This window comes from Perca flavescens, chromosome 18, assembly GCF_004354835.1.
Source record: "Perca flavescens isolate YP-PL-M2 chromosome 18, PFLA_1.0, whole genome shotgun sequence".
Classification (NCBI taxonomy): domain Eukaryota; kingdom Metazoa; phylum Chordata; class Actinopteri; order Perciformes; family Percidae; genus Perca; species Perca flavescens.
This window is the reverse complement of record NC_041348.1, coordinates 27,398,572-27,418,451: the sequence shown is the minus strand read 5'-3', so window position 1 is coordinate 27,418,451 and position 19,880 is coordinate 27,398,572. Positions and strand designations below refer to the sequence as shown.

The 19,880-nt window shown below is 41.1% G+C and overlaps 1 protein-coding gene across 1 annotated transcript in view; it reads left to right on the top strand.

The window, feature by feature from the left end:
- The first annotated feature begins 2,456 nt into the window (after positions 1-2,456).
- The window catches only part of cad (carbamoyl-phosphate synthetase 2, aspartate transcarbamylase, and dihydroorotase), a 33,921-nt gene continuing 16,497 nt past the window's right edge, over positions 2,457-19,880 (top strand). The window contains exons 1-24 of the mRNA XM_028604850.1: positions 2,457-2,913; positions 4,095-4,234; positions 4,380-4,509; positions 4,711-4,853; positions 5,092-5,233; positions 5,982-6,153; positions 8,192-8,377; positions 8,781-8,890; positions 9,292-9,437; positions 10,055-10,186; positions 10,588-10,821; positions 10,907-11,128; positions 12,496-12,684; positions 12,810-12,934; positions 14,015-14,148; positions 14,242-14,354; positions 15,540-15,704; positions 15,797-15,882; positions 16,655-16,901; positions 17,545-17,643; positions 17,830-18,054; positions 18,717-18,899; positions 19,010-19,228; positions 19,672-19,839. Of these exons, the coding sequence (XP_028460651.1) occupies positions 2,823-2,913; positions 4,095-4,234; positions 4,380-4,509; positions 4,711-4,853; positions 5,092-5,233; positions 5,982-6,153; positions 8,192-8,377; positions 8,781-8,890; positions 9,292-9,437; positions 10,055-10,186; positions 10,588-10,821; positions 10,907-11,128; positions 12,496-12,684; positions 12,810-12,934; positions 14,015-14,148; positions 14,242-14,354; positions 15,540-15,704; positions 15,797-15,882; positions 16,655-16,901; positions 17,545-17,643; positions 17,830-18,054; positions 18,717-18,899; positions 19,010-19,228; positions 19,672-19,839 (3,801 nt within the window). The 5' untranslated portion in view covers positions 2,457-2,822. The remainder of the gene's footprint in view (positions 2,914-4,094; positions 4,235-4,379; positions 4,510-4,710; positions 4,854-5,091; positions 5,234-5,981; positions 6,154-8,191; positions 8,378-8,780; positions 8,891-9,291; positions 9,438-10,054; positions 10,187-10,587; positions 10,822-10,906; positions 11,129-12,495; positions 12,685-12,809; positions 12,935-14,014; positions 14,149-14,241; positions 14,355-15,539; positions 15,705-15,796; positions 15,883-16,654; positions 16,902-17,544; positions 17,644-17,829; positions 18,055-18,716; positions 18,900-19,009; positions 19,229-19,671; positions 19,840-19,880) is intronic.

Below are 19,880 nucleotides of genomic sequence, written 5' to 3'. Positions count from 1 at the left end.
TGGCACTTTGAGCACCACAAGCCGAGTGCCATCTAGTTCCATTATATTGGAGGGAAGGCGGACATCTCTACGGTCTATATCTCCCAACACTGGGCAACTCACACCTAAACTATCTAGACTGATAAATAGCCCTACAGGTAAGAGAGAAAATATGTATTTTTGATTTTGGGGTGAACTGTCCCTTTAAATAACATTTTGAATGCAGGACTTGGGAGTACTATAGAACATGGTATGAGTACTATTTCCATGTTATGCCACTTTATATTTCTACTCCACTACCATTAAGAAACAAATATTGTAATTTTTACTCCAGTACATTTATCTGATAAATTTACTTTGCAGGTTTAGAATAATACAAAATACAATAAACAAATATGATCTATTATTATCGGTTAAGATAAGATATAAGTGTACTGATCCCTGAGGGAAATTGATGAGCTGATAATAAAGTTGTATGCAGTAATTATAATGAGCTCCACCTTTACCAGCTGCAACATTAAAGTGATGAACACATTAATGCATCAATAAATATAAGCTAATTATATTCGTCTGAAATGGGCCATGCATAATGGTACTTTTAGAATAGTTTGATGCTAATAGTTGTTTATGTTTACATAGGTCCATTTTTTAATGCAGGACTTCAACTTGTAACAAAGTATTTCCACACTGTAGTTTTGCTACTTTTACTTAAAGGTGCTCTAAGCGATGTCACGCATTTTTTAGGCTACAACATATTTTGTCACATACAGCAAACATCTCTTCCCTATCTGCTAGCTGCCTGTCCCCTGAACACACTGTAAAAATACGCGGTCTCTGTAGACAGCCCAGGCTCCACAAACGGCAACAAAAACAAACTGCGCCGACCTGCACCACCAAACATAACAAACAGTGTTCCAGCCAATAACCGACAAGAAAGATTTGGGGGTGGGGGCTGGGGGGGTAGCATGGAAGGGAGGGGCCGGGATGAGGAGGAGGGAGGGGCTAGCTAACCTTCGTTTTGTTTGTACTTTGAACTTCAACAAGAAGCGACGTCACCCAACATCGCTTAGAGCACCTTTAACTAAAAGACCTAAGTACTTGTTTCACCGCTAAAAAATTATCTAAACTGTTGGTGACCCCTAAACTATTTGTGGTGAAACAAATATATATATATATATATATATATATATATATATATATATGTCTCTTTTATACATATATTTAAGATCCTTTGGGACACGTTAGCCTATATTTACAACGTGACGTGTGTTTGATTAAGTCATCGAGGCAGAAGCAGCAGTGTGAAAATAAAAGAGAGAAAGAGAGCCTGTAGTGACTAGATCCTAATATAGAAAGCTGAGTTGAAATGCTGGCCAGGCTGGACAAGCCAGCGCATAACAAACATTCAACTACAATTCAATAGCATACAGGGAACATTTATTTGAATCAAGCACGCCATATACTGTTTTTTACTCTCCAGGCATCTTATCTCCATCTTTTGATTTTGGTTCGGTCTGTTCCTTTGTTTGTCAGCAGGATAAACAACAGATTAAAAGTGGCTGTAGCAGGAATAACAATTGCTTATCATGTCCTATTAAAAGTAGTCTCATCTAAGTCTTGTCAAAATGGGACGAATGAGCTAAATTGATTGAGCTTTGTACAATGAACAGTTTTCCTGCCAACATTTAGGCCTACTGTAAAGATTCACTGTATATGAGTTCATAATACACAAAAATGCATGGTTTGCAAGGGTTGAACTGCGCCTTAAAAACGTTGTCCTTTGGTTGTCTTTGGTGCCGTTGTCAGTTAAAAAGTATCCATCACAGCCTGTAAAGACACTGAAAAAAATGTGCAAAGGGCATAACGTGCATAGAAAGTGCATACGTTTTCGGTCCATGTTGGACATTCCTCAGTGCTATGATAAGTCACCCTAGATGCGGGTCACTCTAAAGACTACACCTAGTCAATCATATCATTGATTATTATTGCTTCACTCTCTGTACAACCCTGTAATCCGTGTAATCTATGTTTGACTACTCCCTTGCTGCACTACACAAAAAAATGTTTGAATTTTATATATCAAACTGAATAACCTGAAATGTAAACATAACCTATAATCAAAATGTGACTTCTGAATTCTTCATGTTTGGCAAGCACATGACATTACAGTTCTTATTCACAAATCAAATCAACATTATTTGTCATGTACACAATCATACACAGTACAACGTGTGAAACTACAGCCATATATATTATGTATTCTATACATTTGTGTCTTTTACATATTTGTTTTATTCTATATCTATATTCTTATAACTGTTAAAGTACTTGCTCTTTTGTTTACTGTTCATTCCATTTCCATATATGTTGATTGTACCACACCAAGGCAAATTCCAAGACTTTGGCCATACATCTCATTCTGATATTGCTTCATCGGTGGGGCTTTTATTTTGAAATGTCTCAACGGAAGTGCAGGGTGTTTCTGCGCCAAACTTACCGGTCCAGGCTGTGTGCGGGCCGACATCCACACACACTTATAGCAGCGTGTGTGGAGCACTCACTGTCCCGTCCGGCTAACCGGCAAATCTTTTAACTAAACTCGCTTTTTTGTTTTATTGTTTACACATTTAAACCGGATTCATTAAGACGCAGAGATCTGCTGTGCGGTCAAATCTGGTCTTTATCCGTAGTGTTTGGGTCTCATCTTCTCCTGCTTTCCCCGTACTCGTGGGTTTCACGTGGAGACCGTGGCTCATCTCCGTCACCGTTACCATCACCATCACTCGTAAACATCCAGCAAATTTTCAGGTTACAGTAGTTAGCATTAGCCGTCCGGGACAAAAATGACGAAGATGGCGACATTGATTCTAGAAGACGGGACGACGTTCAAAGGCCTCCTTTTTGGTGCAAATGTGTCAGTGTCGGGAGAAGTTGGTACGTCTTTTTTTAAGCTAACTTATAACTTCAATGCATTACAGGTAACTTAGTTTAGCTCGGCTCAGACAAAGTCCACCTGCGATATGTGTTTTTGTTCTTTTGGACATTTAATGTCTGTTGCCCAAATGTGCCACGACGGTTGTTGGTCAGAGTTGTAAAGCGCCAAACACCCCCCATCTTCCCACCCACCCCCCAAAGAAACCTCGACGTTACTTTCCCCTCTCCTCAAAGGAATGTGTCGCCAGACTCCATTAAAAAATAATCTCTCAATGAAATGTTGTTAGCTAACAACGTCATTTAGGCATGCGTGTATATCATACGACATTTCCTGTATTGTAAATGCCACTGACAGGTAAATCCTCAAGCAGCATTTAATTTAAGTGTCTTTACAACTCTTAACGTTACCTGCTATTATACAAGCTGCAGTATGTTTTGGCTGACGAATGTATAAACAAGTTATGACACGAGCCACTTTCTGAAACTGTGTTGTAATAGATGCAGCTCAAACGTGGTGCTGGCATGAAGAATTAAAGATGAGGCAATGTTGATTTTATACAAGGCCACGCTTTACTCTGTGAGGCGTGTGCCGATGAGCAAGGCAGCATTACATGAATGGGATTTTCAGCGTAGTTTGTATCTCTGCTGGTAGTTAGTAGAGTTACTCACAGATGTATGCCATAATTCATGCCCAGGTCAAAAATGAACATATGGAGACAATTGCAGCCTTTAAATGTATGTTTATGTTGAGCAAATGATTTAGGATGTACTCAAACGCATGAAGACTGTCCGAATTTAGTTGTCAGTGACTTATAAATACTTTTTTTTGTGTAGGGCTGTACTCGATTTAAAGAAATTCTTACTCGACTAACAATCATTCAATTGTATTGACTAATCGATTAGTTGATTTAATCGACAGATCTGTAAATCTGAGTTTCTCTGCAAAGAGTCATGCAAAAGCTCCACTTTAATTCTTGTGTTTACTAGAGATGTGCTCGTATGTTTCTTGGAAATAAGTCATTCAGCATGAAAAAAAGCATCAAACATGACTTATGGACTAAAGAAATCTAAATCGACTGAGACCAAAACGACAGATTAGTCGACTAAAAGGGACCAGCCCTATTTTTGTGTTAAATGATTTCAGTGGCACTCGAATCTAACTGAATGTGTTATGTGTTCAGTGTTTCAGACAGGCATGGTGGGCTACCCCGAGGCTCTTACTGACCCATCCTACCGCTGCCAGCTGCTGACCCTCACTTACCCTCTGGTGGGCAACTATGGTGTACCACAGGACGAAGAGGGAGAGTTTGGACTGAGCAAGGTGGGCATTTGTTTAGGGTTTAAGCTTCTTTTATTTTTATAACACTAAATCCCTTGGGTGTTTTTGTCTGTGATCATAGTGTTTCTTTTCCTCGAGCCACAATACATAGTGACATGTTTCTCTGTATGCGTGTTGTCTTACTCAGTGGTTTGAGTCGTCAAAGATCCACGCTGCGGCCCTGATTATCGGAGAGCTGTCGGAGAGTCCCAGCCACTGGAGTTCAGCCAGGTCGCTGGACCAGTGGCTCAAGGAGCAAGGCGTTCCTGGAATACAAGGTCAGGAAATCGAAATAGACGATGTGTATGAATGAATGTAGAATTAAACTCATGATTTGATAGAACTGGAAACGGGCGTTCAGGATAAATCCCAATTTGACACCTGAAATATAAGATTATGTATTAAACAATGAGAGATACTTGCAAGCGCACAAGACCTTAACTACTTATTTTAAATCTGTTGTTTCCATGTATTTCAAGGCATTGACACCCGCCGTCTTACCAAAAAGATAAGAGAGAAGGGCACCATGTTGGGGAAGCTGGTGGTGGACGGCACTCCTCAGGACAGTATTCCATTTGATAACCCGGACAAGAGAAACCTGGTCCAGGAGGTCTCCATGAAGGTAACCCACCCAGATGCTTAAAAATCCTTTTTAAACCGAACCTGAGCTTATCAAGAACCCTGCAGCTAAATCCTGAATTGTATGCTGTTTGTCTTTCTTTATATTAGCATCAAGTTACCTAAAAGTGTGTAGAAAGTAGACCACGTACATTTGAAGGATTAATTAGATTGTTCATGTCTTAATACATTCTGACCCCAGACTGGTTTGTTTGATTACTTCTCTTTTGGCTTGTCTCCAGGAGCCCAAAGTATTCAACCCGAGTGGTAGTTTGCGAATTACAGTGGTGGACTGCGGCATCAAATACAACCAGATCCGTTGCCTGGCTCAGAGGGGCGCCTGTGTAACTGTCGTACCCTGGGACCACCCACTGGACAGCACAGGTCAGTTGCACTCTTCCACCGTAATAATGGACTTAACCCTTGTGTTGTCTTCCCGTCAACCTTGAAAAACAACACAATTTTTTGATGTTTTTGACGCCTTTTTTTCAAATAGTTTTTTTTGTTTGCCTTTTCCAACATTTTGAATTGTTAAATTTTTCCTCTACACATGTTCAGCGCTTATTTCTACGTCCTATATTTTCTGATATAAAACAAAAATTGAAAATGGGTCAATGTGACCCCAAGTCAACACAAGGGTTAATTTTGACTCCAGTGCCAGGCGTAGATCAGTAGTTGGTGGACTGGGGCATTAAACTCAGTAACCGCTATGTTTGAGGTGGTTTGCAAGATATCAGTAATAATTATGGAAAGTTTTTACCATACCTTTTGCAGAACATATCACCAAAATATAAGGGACTATGCTTGTGTTTATTTTAAGGAAACGCTCACACACAAACATTTGTTGAAAGTTATTTCCAGAAGTTTTTTTTATAGTAGAAGCACCAGCACTAGAACGGTTTAAAACCTTTAACTATGAGCTGTCAGTTGTTGCAATGTGTTCTGAGAAATTAAGTACTTTATTGCTGCAAAATGAAAAGTTCTATGCAACAAATAAATCGGAAATGAGTGAAATTTCCAGTCAGACAGGCAATAAAAGGCTTTTATTGTTCACACATATTGACAGTATTCCATATTTGTCCAGTCTTCATCGGTGGTAGCACAGGCATTATTCTTCTTCGTCTTTTTCTAGATTTTGATGGTTTGTTCATCAGTAACGGCCCCGGGGACCCCCAGCTCTGTCAGACCACCATCAACAACATGAGGAAGGTGGTGTGCGTGGATCGTCCCAAGCCGGTTTTCGGTATTTGCCTCGGACACCAGCTGCTCTCTTTACTCATTGGATCGAAGACCTACAAGATGAAGTTAGTACCCCATATTCAATTCACCAAACAACTATTTATATTCAAAAGGTTCCAGACAGAAAGGGGGAAAAAATCTGATTTTAAAAGGCCAAAGTCAGTGCGAAATTTGATTTATTTTTTTGAGCTTACTGCTGATATGCACTCACGTCTGGAACTCAGTCAGTCTCTTGTCAAGCTTATAGAAGATTTATGAAGCAGAAGAAAGATATGTGCCCTCAGTGACCTGAACCAGGGAACCACTGCAAAAAAAAAAAAAAAACTCTGGAAACACAAAACGTTTTTTTTTTTTTTTTTTTTTTTTGATGTGAACTACAGATTTTTGCTGTTCTCAGCAGTCTGGCCTCTCCTGTATGAGCAGTGGAGTGTTGGTCTTGTTATGAGAAAGGCTAAACAAACGAGCCGACTCGCTCCTCGCTGTCGAACTCCACAGCCACATCTGTGATCTGTGGCAGCTTTATCAGGCTCCGTGTGAAGGTCACAGCGAATGTTCCCATTGCCCTGCTGGAATGTTATTGGCATCTCGGCAGGATGAAGGGGATTGTGGGATTGCTGTACAATTCAAGTTACAGATAGTCCACAGGGCTTCCTTGTAAGAAACTAAAGGAATTCTATCAGTATTGGACCCCAGCACGTTTTCTCTTCACCTGGACCTGGTAGTCCAACGCCCCATCTAAATGTACCTACATATAAATTTGGGTTTGGTAAACAAGTGAAATTGTGCCTTTCTTTTTCTGAGGCATACTTTATCTCCTTGAAATGAAAAGGATTTTGAGGACTTTGATTTCCAGGAAGATGCTTGTTACAATTGTTTCCTGGTTGATTTCAGTGCTCTAAAATCTTTTTGTTTTCAAAAATGGATTGCAGAAACGTTACATTGTTACACAGTTAATGATGAAATGACAAAAATGCATCTCTCACTTTTATTACTTGTAAAATTTGCACTGTTAAGCCCGAGACGCACCAAGCCGATAATCGGCCGTCGGACAGTCTGGCAAGGTCAGTGACTCGAGTCTGTTCGGTGTGTTCTGTGCCGTTGTCCGTCCGAGGGGCCGTCGGCGTTCATTTTGGCCGATTTGACATGTTGAATCGGAAGGTGGGCACTGCCGGCAGTCGGACTCAAATGATCCATCTGATTGGTAGAAAGCTAACCCTGAAACGAGCGGAATCTGTGTGACTGGAGTCTCTCAAAATCGGACGAAAATCTTTTAAATTGACTTGTTGATCTGAAATGAAGACAGATTCAGCAACTGCACGGACTATTTCATGCTTAAAATGTTCTCAGAAACATGTTTCAGTGAACTATTTTAGTACAATATGAGATCGTATTCTGAACGAGCCGCCATGACAGTCTGGCTTTGAATTTCCGGAGAAGTCAGACCCATGTGACGTGTTTGTCCAATCAGCTGCCGGTTTTCATTTTTGGGCGACAATACAGATTAGGGCCGCCTGCTGTTATGGAGACGTATTACGTCTCGTTGCTTTGGTGTGTTCTGAGGCACTTTTTTGACCAACTCGGAGAGACTGATCAGTCCAACTGCTTTTTCTGCTGAGGGTAGGCTGGCCGTCTGGTTGGTGTGTCAGCGCCTTTAAAGGCAGCAGAACTTCCAAAATGTTTTAGGATAATGCCAAAATAACGTTTTAGGTTTCACTGAATGCATTTCAAAATGGAAATGAACCAAAATAATGAATGGCTTGGCCAATATAGGTGTTTGTTGGCAGATGTCTATTTTATTGAGGATTTTGATGGCTGATACTTTGTTCTGTTAATAAGAGTCATACCTACCAACTAAAATCAAAATCTGAGTGGATATGTTTTTCTTCTCATAGTGGAAAACCTCTGATAAGACACAAAAAATTGGATACCCCATTAAAACCTAGAATGATATGACAACTACAGCTACTACCACAAATAATGTCTCATTAAAATCTGCAATTTGAGCTCAAATGGACCTGATACTATATTTGGTTTAGAAGAACCAGCCTATAACCCCAAGGATTTGATTTTTATTTTTTATTTTTTTCCCGTCTCTCGTCTTAGATACGGTAACCGTGGCCACAACCAGCCGTGCATCCACAAGGGAACCGATCGCTGCTTCATCACCAGTCAAAACCACGGCTTTGCTGTCGACCCCGACACCTTGCCGAAAGACTGGGATGTCCTCTTCACCAACGCCAATGATCACACTAACGAGGGCATCGTGCACAACACAAAACCCCTGTTCAGGTAACGGGCTCTGTGACACAGGGGGATGTGAAAATACATAGAAGTTCCTCGTACAGCTGGGCAATATATCAATACTATATATATATTATTATATATGACTAGATATCGTCTGAGATTTTGGATATCGTAAATGGCTTAAGTGTTGTCTTATTGTCTGTTATTTTTGCCTTTACCCACTTAGTCATTATATCTACATTACTGAAGATTATGTATCTAAAATCTGTTTGTGAAGATATTTTGTTAAAACACCAATTGTCAACCCTATAATATCGCCACAATATCGCCATCAAGGTATTAAGACAAGAATATCGCTATCAGATTTTCTCCATATTGCCCAGCCCTAGTTCCTTGTGTGGAATAAACTGTGTGATTTAATCCTTTTGTGATGCATTTTGTTCTCCAGCGTTCAGTTCCACCCAGAGCACATGGCCGGCCCCACAGACCTGGTCGGCCTGTTTGATGTCTTCCTTGAGACCGTGAAAGACCACAAGGAGGGCAATGCTACCAAATCTGGTAACAACAATTTTCAGTTTTAAAGTTTTTTTTTTTTTTTTTTTTTATATTCTATTCTCATATTCTTATGTGAAACTTAAATGATGTGTTTTAATAGCATCATTATGAAATCTTATTAGCAATTTATTACTGAGAAATTCCCATTTGTCTGTATCTTTCGGTCTGGTTTTAGGAATGCCCGGCTTGTGTGGAACCTTAATAACCTTAATTAGAATCTATTCAGGGCGTTTTGTAGACAACCAGTTTGGTATTGCATTGTTACATTGTTGTAACACATTTGATGTTGTGGTAATCACTGTCAACTATCAGTTCAGTGTTTTCTAGTTTACTGGTTGAAAAGTAGTGCGTTTTATAGTTATTCTGTCAGTAGGACCAACAAAATGTGTGTGATGTTTCCCCAGTGAAGCAGCGCCTCACGGACCATCTCACCTACGCGGGTTCCCCGAAGCCTGAAGAAGAGGTATTCCGACCCAGGAAGGTCCTCATCCTGGGATCTGGAGGACTGTCCATTGGCCAGGCCGGGGAATTTGACTACTCCGGCTCCCAGGTCTGACAGGAATGCCTTCTGATAAATAGCAGCGCAGATATTCTGATGATGTTGTTGTAAAAAAACGACAAATGAGTTGTTTTTGGATGCTGAGTAAATTAGTAGTCTGTGAGAGGATGAGTAGGTAATAATCAGGTATCGGCATTAGACTTTTAAAGGCTTAGAGGCATTTCCCACCGGGCGGCTCTCTGTTGCATTCCGGCTGCGTTCCGGTTTTGTTCCGTCCACGTCACACCGGGGGCGTCTCAGAAGCGGAGCACCTTGCTGCCTGACTCGCAGATTTTATTATATCTACAAGTACTTTAAAGAACAATTTTGTGTTTATTAAACTAGTATCTACCTTCAAATCCAGGCACTCCTGTAATTAAACTAAATGTCAAGAACGCAACAGAGACTCGCCCAGTGGAAAATGCCCGTTAGTGTTATCGTTTGGCTGCAAATACTTAATGATGCTGAATGAACTGGTAACGGGTGCAATTTGCTACAAAGAACGTGTTCACGGTCACCTTTCGTTGTGGCTGCTGCACTTCCTTTTTAAGATTTTAACGCTGACAACAAGATTTCACTGTTGCTATCACCAACATATGAAGTAGTATCATTTTTGTCTTGTTTTCCAGGCTATTAAGGCTCTCAAGGAAGAGAATATCCAGACCGTGCTGATCAACCCCAACATTGCCACTGTCCAGACCTCGAAGGGCCTGGCTGACAAAGTCTACTTCCTGCCGATCACAGCGGAGTATGTCACTCAGGTAGGGATGAACTCTTTTTGACTGGAGTTGATTTAATGTTGTAACTGTTGTAACTGACAAAGATAAATTATGTGTATATGTGAACTACTTGGGTTTTTAAATTCCTTGACAGCTACCTGGGAAGTAAATGGTTTTGAAATTATAGTCAGTACATCAATAAAAGGTGTTGGAGACTTTTTCTTGTAGTACTTTTCTTTCAGATTTAATCTGACAAAAAAGACAAATGTTATCAATTTGTTGAAGGTCCCATGGCATTTAACAAAATTTAACTTTATGAGGTTTTTTTAACATTAAGATTAGTTCCCCCAGTGTATATAAAAGCATCCAAAAAGCAGTATGTCATGGGACCTTTAAAACATTCAGGCTCTTCCGATAATTGGTTCCACTTTTTGTGCTCTCAGGTTATAAAGAATGAACGTCCAGATGGCGTGCTGCTGACCTTCGGCGGTCAGACGGCTTTGAATTGCGGCGTGGAGCTGACCAAGCTGGGCGTCCTGGAGAAGTATAAAGTCAGGGTTCTGGGAACACCGGTGGCCTCCATCGAGATGACCGAAGACAGGAAGATCTTTGTGGAGAAGATGGAAGAGATCAATGAACACGTGGCTCCCAGTGAAGCAGCGTTGTCTGTGGAGCAGGTGAGGAGACGTTACCTCCATTCTTTCAAAACGTTCCTTGTGTTTCCGACGCCTACATGTATCTTCTCAATATAACTCTCTCTAGGCAGTGGCAGCTGCAGAACGCCTAGGCTACCCTGTTCTGGTTCGTTCCGCTTTCGCTCTTGGTGGTCTGGGCTCGGGCTTCGCCAACAATAGAGAGGAGCTCACCTCTCTGGTGACATCAGCCTTCGCCCACACCTCCCAGGTGCTGGTGGACAAATCCCTGAAAGGCTGGAAGGAGATCGAGTACGAGGTGGTCCGTGATGCCTACGACAACTGTGTCACTGTGAGTAAAAAGGAGACAAATTATGTTTTGATAGAAGCTTTTTACCATTGATGCCCGGCTGCTAGCAATCACAGGCATAAGTCTATTGATAAATTAGATATAGGACTAGGTTTATAACTGGGCTAGATGAAAACATGCTTGAAATGGTATGCGCTCTAGGGTTAAAGCCCTATCTAAAAGGGAAAAGTATTGAGTTAGGTGTTAAGTTCTAGGGCCCTATCTTGCACCCGGCGCAGCGCAAAGCCTGACGCGAGTGTCTTTGCTAGTTTAAGACAGACTCAGTTGTCAATTTATCATCCAGCGCCTACGTCGTTTAAATAGCTAATGCACCTGCGCCCATCTGTGCGCCCATGGGCATGCTGGTCTTACAGGGAGGTGTGTTCAGGTGCATTCTTGGCGTATTGCTATTTTGAGGCAGCGGGAAGTGATCGCGCCATCCACCAACAAAAACCTGGTCTAAAGTCAATAACGCAGCATTTCATTGTTATTTTAACAGCGAATTAGTAAAATGCGTCTAGGCTCGTACACAGCGCATACACACTATGCTTGTTACACACACACACACAGACACAGGGAAGCGCAGCAGCACACAAACATGCAAAAGATTACAAATTAATATATTAGGGTGCAAATCTGTCATCATAACAGCAATGATCCAAGGTACAAACGCGCCTGGCTTTTAAAGGGAATGGGAGATGATCTCTGATTGGTTTATTGCATGTTACGCCCAAAACACACCTATGAATTCATGAAGACACTAAGTACAGCCCTTTTGAACCATGCGCCCGGACCCTTTTTTCTGCCGTCAAACTAGCAAAAGTGGATTTGGACACGTTAAAATAGGGCCCCTAGTGTCAGATGACAAAAACACACATTTGACAAATAAACCCAATTGGTAGCACCAGGTGATCGCCTTCCAACAATCGGGTTCTGTCCTATGTTTTTGGCTGCTAAAAATAAGTTTTTCCTCGCCACTGTTGCACCAAATGCTTGCTCTCGGGTGGAATTGTTGGGTCTCTGTAAATTATAGTGTGGTGTAGACCTACTCGTATCTTCTATACTACTGTTTTTTTTTTTTTTTTTTTTAAATAAAATGTAATTGAATTAAACAATAAGATGGGGATAGTTGGCTGACCAGGTTAATGTTCCCTGTACGTGGATATTATGATTACTACTTGGACTAAACCTGTTTTTGGATAAATAAAATTAAAGCAGCAAAAAAAACAACAGTATATTTTAAATTGTAATATTACTGAACTTAAAAGGGTAGTTTGGTAAACTAATGTCACTATTGCGTCAAAAGTAATGACATTTTACGTAGCAGAGATAACGTATGGTACTTAACAGAATCCGTTCTTCTCGTTGAGGTGTGTAATATGGAGAATATTGATCCTCTGGGCATCCATACTGGAGAATCCATTGTGGTGGCGCCCAGTCAGACGCTCAACGACCATGAATACAACATGCTGAGGAACACAGCCATAAAAGTCATCAGACACCTCGGCATTGTAGGAGAGTGCAACATCCAGTACGCTCTTAACCCAGAGTCCGAACAGGTAAAAACACTAAATAATGGTCTCCAGTGTGCATACTTATACCAATACACACATGCTACTAGGACAGACAGACGTACAAACACACACAGATTCTGTTATAACCTGTGCATATTGATGTTTTGCAGTACTACATCATCGAGGTGAATGCCCGTCTGTCGCGGAGCTCGGCTCTGGCCAGTAAGGCGACAGGTTATCCTCTGGCTTATGTAGCGGCTAAACTTGGCCTGGGGATCCCGCTGCCACTACTCAAGTACGTGTCTCTTTTTTAAGGACTGGTACAGTGAACCAGATTGTACCCCAAAATTACTTACAGAAGGACTACTTAATATGCAACTCCACTGTATAGCCTATTACTGACTTACAGTGTACTTCTACATCAGAGTAAGACCTTGTACTACTATTTTTACCTGACAGAGAACGTGGCAGATTCAGAATTCAATAACAAAATATCACAATGAAAATGTGGAGTACCTCATTAGACAGTTGCCTTATGGACTCATGGCAGTGTGCTACTGCGTGATTTTAGTGTTGTCTTTTTTTCGTCAACAATATTGCATGTTGATATCATTACAGAGATGGTCTCGTATTGCACAATGCTGTGGGGGATCGAAGCTCCAAGATTAGGTTATGTTCTGCCTCTGTTTAGAAGTGGGGAATTTACAGCTCACAGCAACTTAGTACGATATAGTGTCTGGCTTTTGTTTGATATTTAGTGTTGCCAGCGTTTTGTAGCGCCTTTTTTCCCCAACTTTATTCAACACAACAGTTGCGATGTTCCCGTCAACTATCCACTCGTGCTCCAGGTCAGGAACGTAAAGAAAAGTTTGCTCTTTATATCCAGCAATCATGTTACGTTAGAAGCTGCGAGAAGTGAACCTCAGCCCATGCCGGTAAACCCTCCCCGACCCCCACCCCCGCTGCTGTCCACAGCGTGTCAAGAGCCTTCTGCGTGTTGCACCAGCAGCTTATTGTTCGGCCGTTTTATTTTTAATATCCAATGCTGCCCAAATTGTTCCAAAATCCAATAGATTATCCTATTATTGACTTGCATTTCATATCTGTATTATTCTCCTTTAGCTGTTTTTTATATTTATATATTATATATTTTTAACATTAAAATGTTTTACGTAAAGCACTTTGAATTACCTCGTTACTAAAATGTGCAAGTAAAGCTGCCTGGCCATGCCTATATCTTTAGACACATATAATCAATTAACATGTTTTTTTATGTTCCAGTTTTTCCTTTTCTGGATTTAATTTAAGTCATTCCATAACTTAATGGAATTGTGTGATTCAGTCATGAAAAAAACTGTAAATGTATTTCCCGTAGGAACTCCGTTACCAACTCCACAACGGCGAACTTTGAGCCTAGTTTGGACTACTGTGTGGTGAAGGTGCCTCGCTGGGATCTCAGCAAGTTCCTCAGAGTTTCCACCACGATTGGCAGCTCCATGAAGAGTGTTGGTAAGAGGAACTGAATATTATCATTTGTCAATTTAATTACTTGGATGCTCTGGTGCTGGAAAGAAGAACCCTCACCATCCTTTTTCTTGACAGGTGAGGTGATGGCTATTGGCCGCAGCTTTGAGGAGGCCTTCCAGAAAGCTCTGAGGATGGTGGATGAGAACTGTGTTGGCTTTGACCACACCATCAAGCCTGTCTCTGACGAGGTAAAAAAACAGCAGTTTGTACTTCCTCTCGCTCTTTGTTTTTACTGTTGTGTTGCCACCAGCGATATCTGTAATCCTTACATCCTTCAACCTGTGGGGAGTTGCTCAGTTTACATAATATAAAATCAACCATTAAATCATCACCACTGTGTCAGGCCAGTAGGTTGGGGTGGGAATTGTCTGTAACAAGGACATTCTTTAGTACATACTAGTTGTTTTACATGTTGAAGAAAAACATTTATGATTTTTTTTTTTTAACCATACCTGCACTCATAAACACATGCTGAGTAAGCCCTCACACACTGTAAATGAGAAAACAATTCACATGCTGCTCCTTGATAACTGTTCTATTTTTGACTTGTTGATCTCAGTTCTTAATATGAAGACTACATTTATGGGGTAAAATGACCCAACATTTCCATCAGAAAAAGTCCCAGTATCACCAGTCAGTCTACTGACGTGATGCAGCGGAACAACCATTGTAATGTTTTGAACTAGGCCAGCAGATGGTGCTAATGGACTACTGAGCCAGTATACTGTCAGGTAGATCATACATTTTAATGAGACTGTTTATGCAAGTCTTACTGGGTCTTTGCCAATAGAGAAATCTTTCATTGCGTGTTAAAATTACTATCTTCTATATATGAAGATATATATGTGGCTGCTGTCCAGTCCAAATGCTCAAAAGCTGACAAATCTCTAGCATCACGATTAGGGTTGGGCATCGTTTGGATTTTAACTATTCTGATTCCAATTTCGCTTCTTCCTTTCGATTTCAGTTCTTATCGGTTGTTGATTTTGATTTTTTGCGGGGTGGAGTTGAAACGGGTCACATGCTTATTTCACAAATAAGAGGAAAGTTTTATTTTGATTCAGTGGTGGTTTTACAACTTTTTCAACGTAAAGTAAAGCCACACTAGAGCGCCGGTTACTGTGCTCCAAGGCTGCAACACAACAAGCGCCTGGCCGCTTCGGAAACCAAAACTTGCGCATGTTAAATTGGGAAGCGATGATCGGATTTGAAACCAAATCCTCCAAACGATTCCAATAAAGAAACGATTCCACTGGAATCGTAACTTTGAAACGATTCCAAGTAGGAATCGGTTCTCGGTGCCCAATCCTAACCACGATAGTTGTAGTTGAGCTAAATTAAAATACATAATCGTGCCTTGCTTCTTCTAACAGGAGTTGCAGACTCCTACGGATAAGCGTATCTTTGTTTTGGCGTCGGCGTTCAGAGGTGGCTACACGGTGGACCAGCTGTACGAGCTCACCAAGATCGACCGCTGGTTCCTGCACAAGATGAAAAACATCACCGACCACGAGCGGCTGCTGGAGACGTACAACCAGGTACATTTGATCGAAGGGGAACTGATGGGGGATAAATTAACTGCAGTTATCCTGTCTTCAATTTATTTCGTCGACATTGTTCTTCCTACCAGGATGAGGGTGTCATGCCTCCAGAGGTGATGCGAAAGGCCAAGCAGCTGGGCTTTTCAGACAAGCAGATAGCACAAGCTGTCCAGAGGTGAGTGGGAAACGCAATGTGGGCCTGAGGACACATTGCCCTCGTCATTTTTTAGGATAGCTGTTGCAATCAGTCGGCATTACTTGGCAGTCCCTCCCGAAAAATGCGATTATGCGATCGCATAATTCAATGCATAATCAGCCAAAGTCCACGTATTAATGCGGCGGCCGCAGTTTTTCAGATATGCCGCACTTTTCGGCGCAAAATATCCGGGGCTTGCATGATTTCATAATCCCCGCATTTTCGTCATATATATCTTAGCAGAAAGTTGAAAAATGTTGCGTTTACTTCACACAAGAGCAGCCATTTTCCCCTGTTGCCATGGGAACATTATGAAGTGACGTAATTATGCGACATGAACATCATCGAAAAGCAGGGTGTTGGGGAATCACTTTTTTTGTCTCTTTTTCGTCAAACTGCAGTTTTTGCAAGTTCCCACAATTTCATTGCATAAAATTGCATAAATATCCCATCGCATTTTTTAAGAAAACGTGCTGCATAATCAAGGATTTTTGTCCGCAACAATCACAAAAAAACTCAGCATTTTCCTGGAAGAACTAACTAGGGCTGATATTGCGATATGATTCACGATATTGGAGGGAAGGATTATTTTTCTATCATTACTCTCATTTTCATTGGAATATATTAAAATCATAGTGTGATTTTTGCAAGGATCTGTAATAACAAGGATTTGTAGGCTGGGCAACTCTGCAGCATCACACTACTTAATTCAGAATGCTTTGACAAAAATGTTGTTTTTGTTCTCCTACAGCACAGAGCTTGTAGTAAGAAAGCTGCGTCACGATTGGTCCATCCTACCTGTAGTGAAGCAGATCGATACGGTGGCGGCTGAATGGCCCGCCCACACAAACTACCTGTACTTGACCTACCACGGCACAGAGGACGACCTGGGCTTCGATGATCAGCACGTCATGGTGATCGGCTCCGGTGTGTACCGCATCGGCAGCAGCGTGGAGTTTGATTGGTGTGCAGTCGGGTGCATCACCGAGCTCAGGAAGGTAAGTCATGATCTCATAATGCTGCTGATTGTTAGTACCTTTTTTTTTTTTTTTTTTTTTTTTTTTTTTTTTTTTAATTAACTTTTCTTTATTTTAATTTAAATTTAAGCTTGGTTTCTTGGCATGTTAATGACTGAAATGGAAGTGAGAGGTAGTTTTTTTTCTTTGTAGGAGTCAAGGTAACTTTGTCCCATCAGCTGTTTGAGGGCCGAGTGTATCACTGATATAATTAATTTTACAAGTAATTTACTTTATTTCATTTGATAACCTCTTCCTACCCCCCTCCATCTCTCTATTTTCATATTTCTATTTTACCTATAGTTTAAAAACTCTACATCTTAGACATGGAGGAAGACTCAACGGACCTTAATTATTATTTTTTTTAAGATCATTTTTTGGGCTTTTACGTCTTTAATTTTTTAAAGGACAGCTAGGTGAGAAAGGGGGGAGAGAGAGAGGGTGAAGACATGCAGGAAATTGTGTCACAGGTCAGATTCGAACCCTGGACCTCTGCGTCTTTAGATTGTTATTTTTTGCTCAATTGCTGAATGTTAGATAATGCCTAACCTTTTTATGTGACTGGCAGCCACTTAACATGCATAAATATGGTTTTAATAACGTTTGGTTGTCACATTTATTGCAGATGGGTTATAAGACCATAATGGTGAACTACAACCCAGAGACAGTCAGTACAGACTACGACATGTGTGACCGCCTCTACTTTGATGAGATCTCCTTTGAGGTAAGATTTGATTTAATAATTAATGACAGTAATACATATCTTAACTTTTGCCGCTTTTTTTTTTATTTGTTTTTTTTATGTTGAGTTCAACTTGATAGAAATTGTTGAGGACACAGTTCGTGGGTGTGTTTCACTGGATCTATTCAACCGTACTTGAGTTTATAAGTGCCCTGTACATGCCTCCAGGTCGTGATGGATATCTATGAGAGGGAAAACCCAGAGGGAGTGATTCTCTCTATGGGAGGCCAGCTGCCCAACAACATCGCCATGTCGCTGCACCGCCAGCAGTGCCGCATCCTGGGGACTTCACCGGAGTTCATCGACTGTGCCGAGAACAGGTTCAAGTTCTCCCGAATGCTGGACACGATCGGAATCAGCCAGCCACAGTGGAAGGAGCTCTCGGACACTGAGGTACAACGGACTGGGTTTATACTAGAGATGGCCCGATACCATTTTTTGCTTCCTGATTCCGTTACCTGAACTTGCGTATCTTCCGATACAGAGTACCGATCCGATACCAGTGTGTCATATATTTTATTATGTTTTAACAGCTGTATACTACTATTATGGATGTGATGTGATTTCTATCTTTGTTGTCGGTCTGGCTCAGGTAAAACTCTTTGTGAAACATGAACTAACCCAAACAGTGACTGCCACAGAACTTTCTTTTATTATCCAGTTTGACAGTCAGTTATAACGGAAAAAGAACATAAATAAACTACTTTAACGGAGATTTTCTTTAGGGCTTTATTACGTGGTATGGGATCGGTGCATAAACTCCAGTACTTACCGATACCAGCGTTTTAGGCATTATCGGAGCCGATACTGGTATGGTCCATCTCTAGTTTATACCACAATATGTTTTAAAATAGTGACTTTCTCAAAAACACAAAATGATTATCTCTGCATATGTCCCATGCTTTTTTTTTTTTTTTTTAAACTAATAGATTTTATGGTTTTTGTAAGGTATTGTTTAGGGTCTTTTTCTGCATGCTGCATATTAAATTGAGGAAGACAAGTAAGAAAATGCTCAAAGTCCTCCCATCTGTTTCCCGTTTCTTTTTTTTCTCCAGTCTGCTTGGAAGTTCTGTGAGACTGTGGGTTATCCCTGCCTGGTTCGTCCCTCCTACGTTCTCAGCGGAGCGGCCATGAACGTCGCCTACAGTGACAGCGACCTCGAGAAATACCTGACTAACGCTGTAGCTGTGTCCAAGGAACACCCTGTTGTCATCTCCAAATTCATACAGGAGGCCAAGGTTAGAAAACAAAGCCGTTGAGTTTTAAGATGATCTGTCAGAGATGATCTGTCTTTATGAGCTTCATAAAGTCAAGTTATCAAGATCTGTGACATTTTTGCATTTTCCAGGAGATAGACGTGGACGCTGTAGCCTGCGACGGGGTAGTGATGGCCATTGCAGTGTCGGAACACGTAGAGAACGCTGGCGTTCACTCTGGTGACGCCACACTGGTGACACCACCTCAGGATATCAATCAGAAGACAATGGAGAGGATCAAGATCATCGTCCACGCCATCGGCCTTGAGCTGCAGGTCACTGGACCTTTCAACCTGCAGCTGATTGCCAAGGTGAGAGTCGTCCTGGAAGTTCTGCCATGTTTGATATGGATCAGAAAACAGGCTATCGGGCCTAAAATGTTAAGTTTCAGCCAGTGAATTACACATGATTTAAATTGTTGGTAGGTAATGTTTTTATTGGCATGCTTGCTAGATAGTACAAAAGCAAAAAAACACTTAAAGGCTTATCTTTTGGAGAGTAGCATACAGCTACAGACAGTACAGGAAACTGTGCAAAATTTATAATTTTTGTAATTAATTAATAATTAGTTTATGTTGATTATTGATACAAACTTGTGACGGCCCTCTTAATCAACACCAACATCTCAGATTTATGCATCCATGAAAAACGGCAGCAGAAAAACGTGCCTGTAGAGATTGTTGTAAGTCAACTTACACAAACAACAACACTATTATATTTAATGCTGTGCTTTTTTTAATGTTTTCTTTGCCAGGATGATCAACTGAAGGTGATCGAGTGCAACGTGCGAGTGTCTCGCTCCTTCCCCTTCGTATCCAAGACACTGGGCGTGGACCTTGTTGCCCTGGCAACTCAGGCCATTGTGGGGGAGGACGTGCAGCCTGTGGGGCTAATGAGAGGAAAGGGGATTGTAGGAGTCAAGGTAACTTAAGTCACTTGTAAGGGCTGTATATCAGCTTCTAT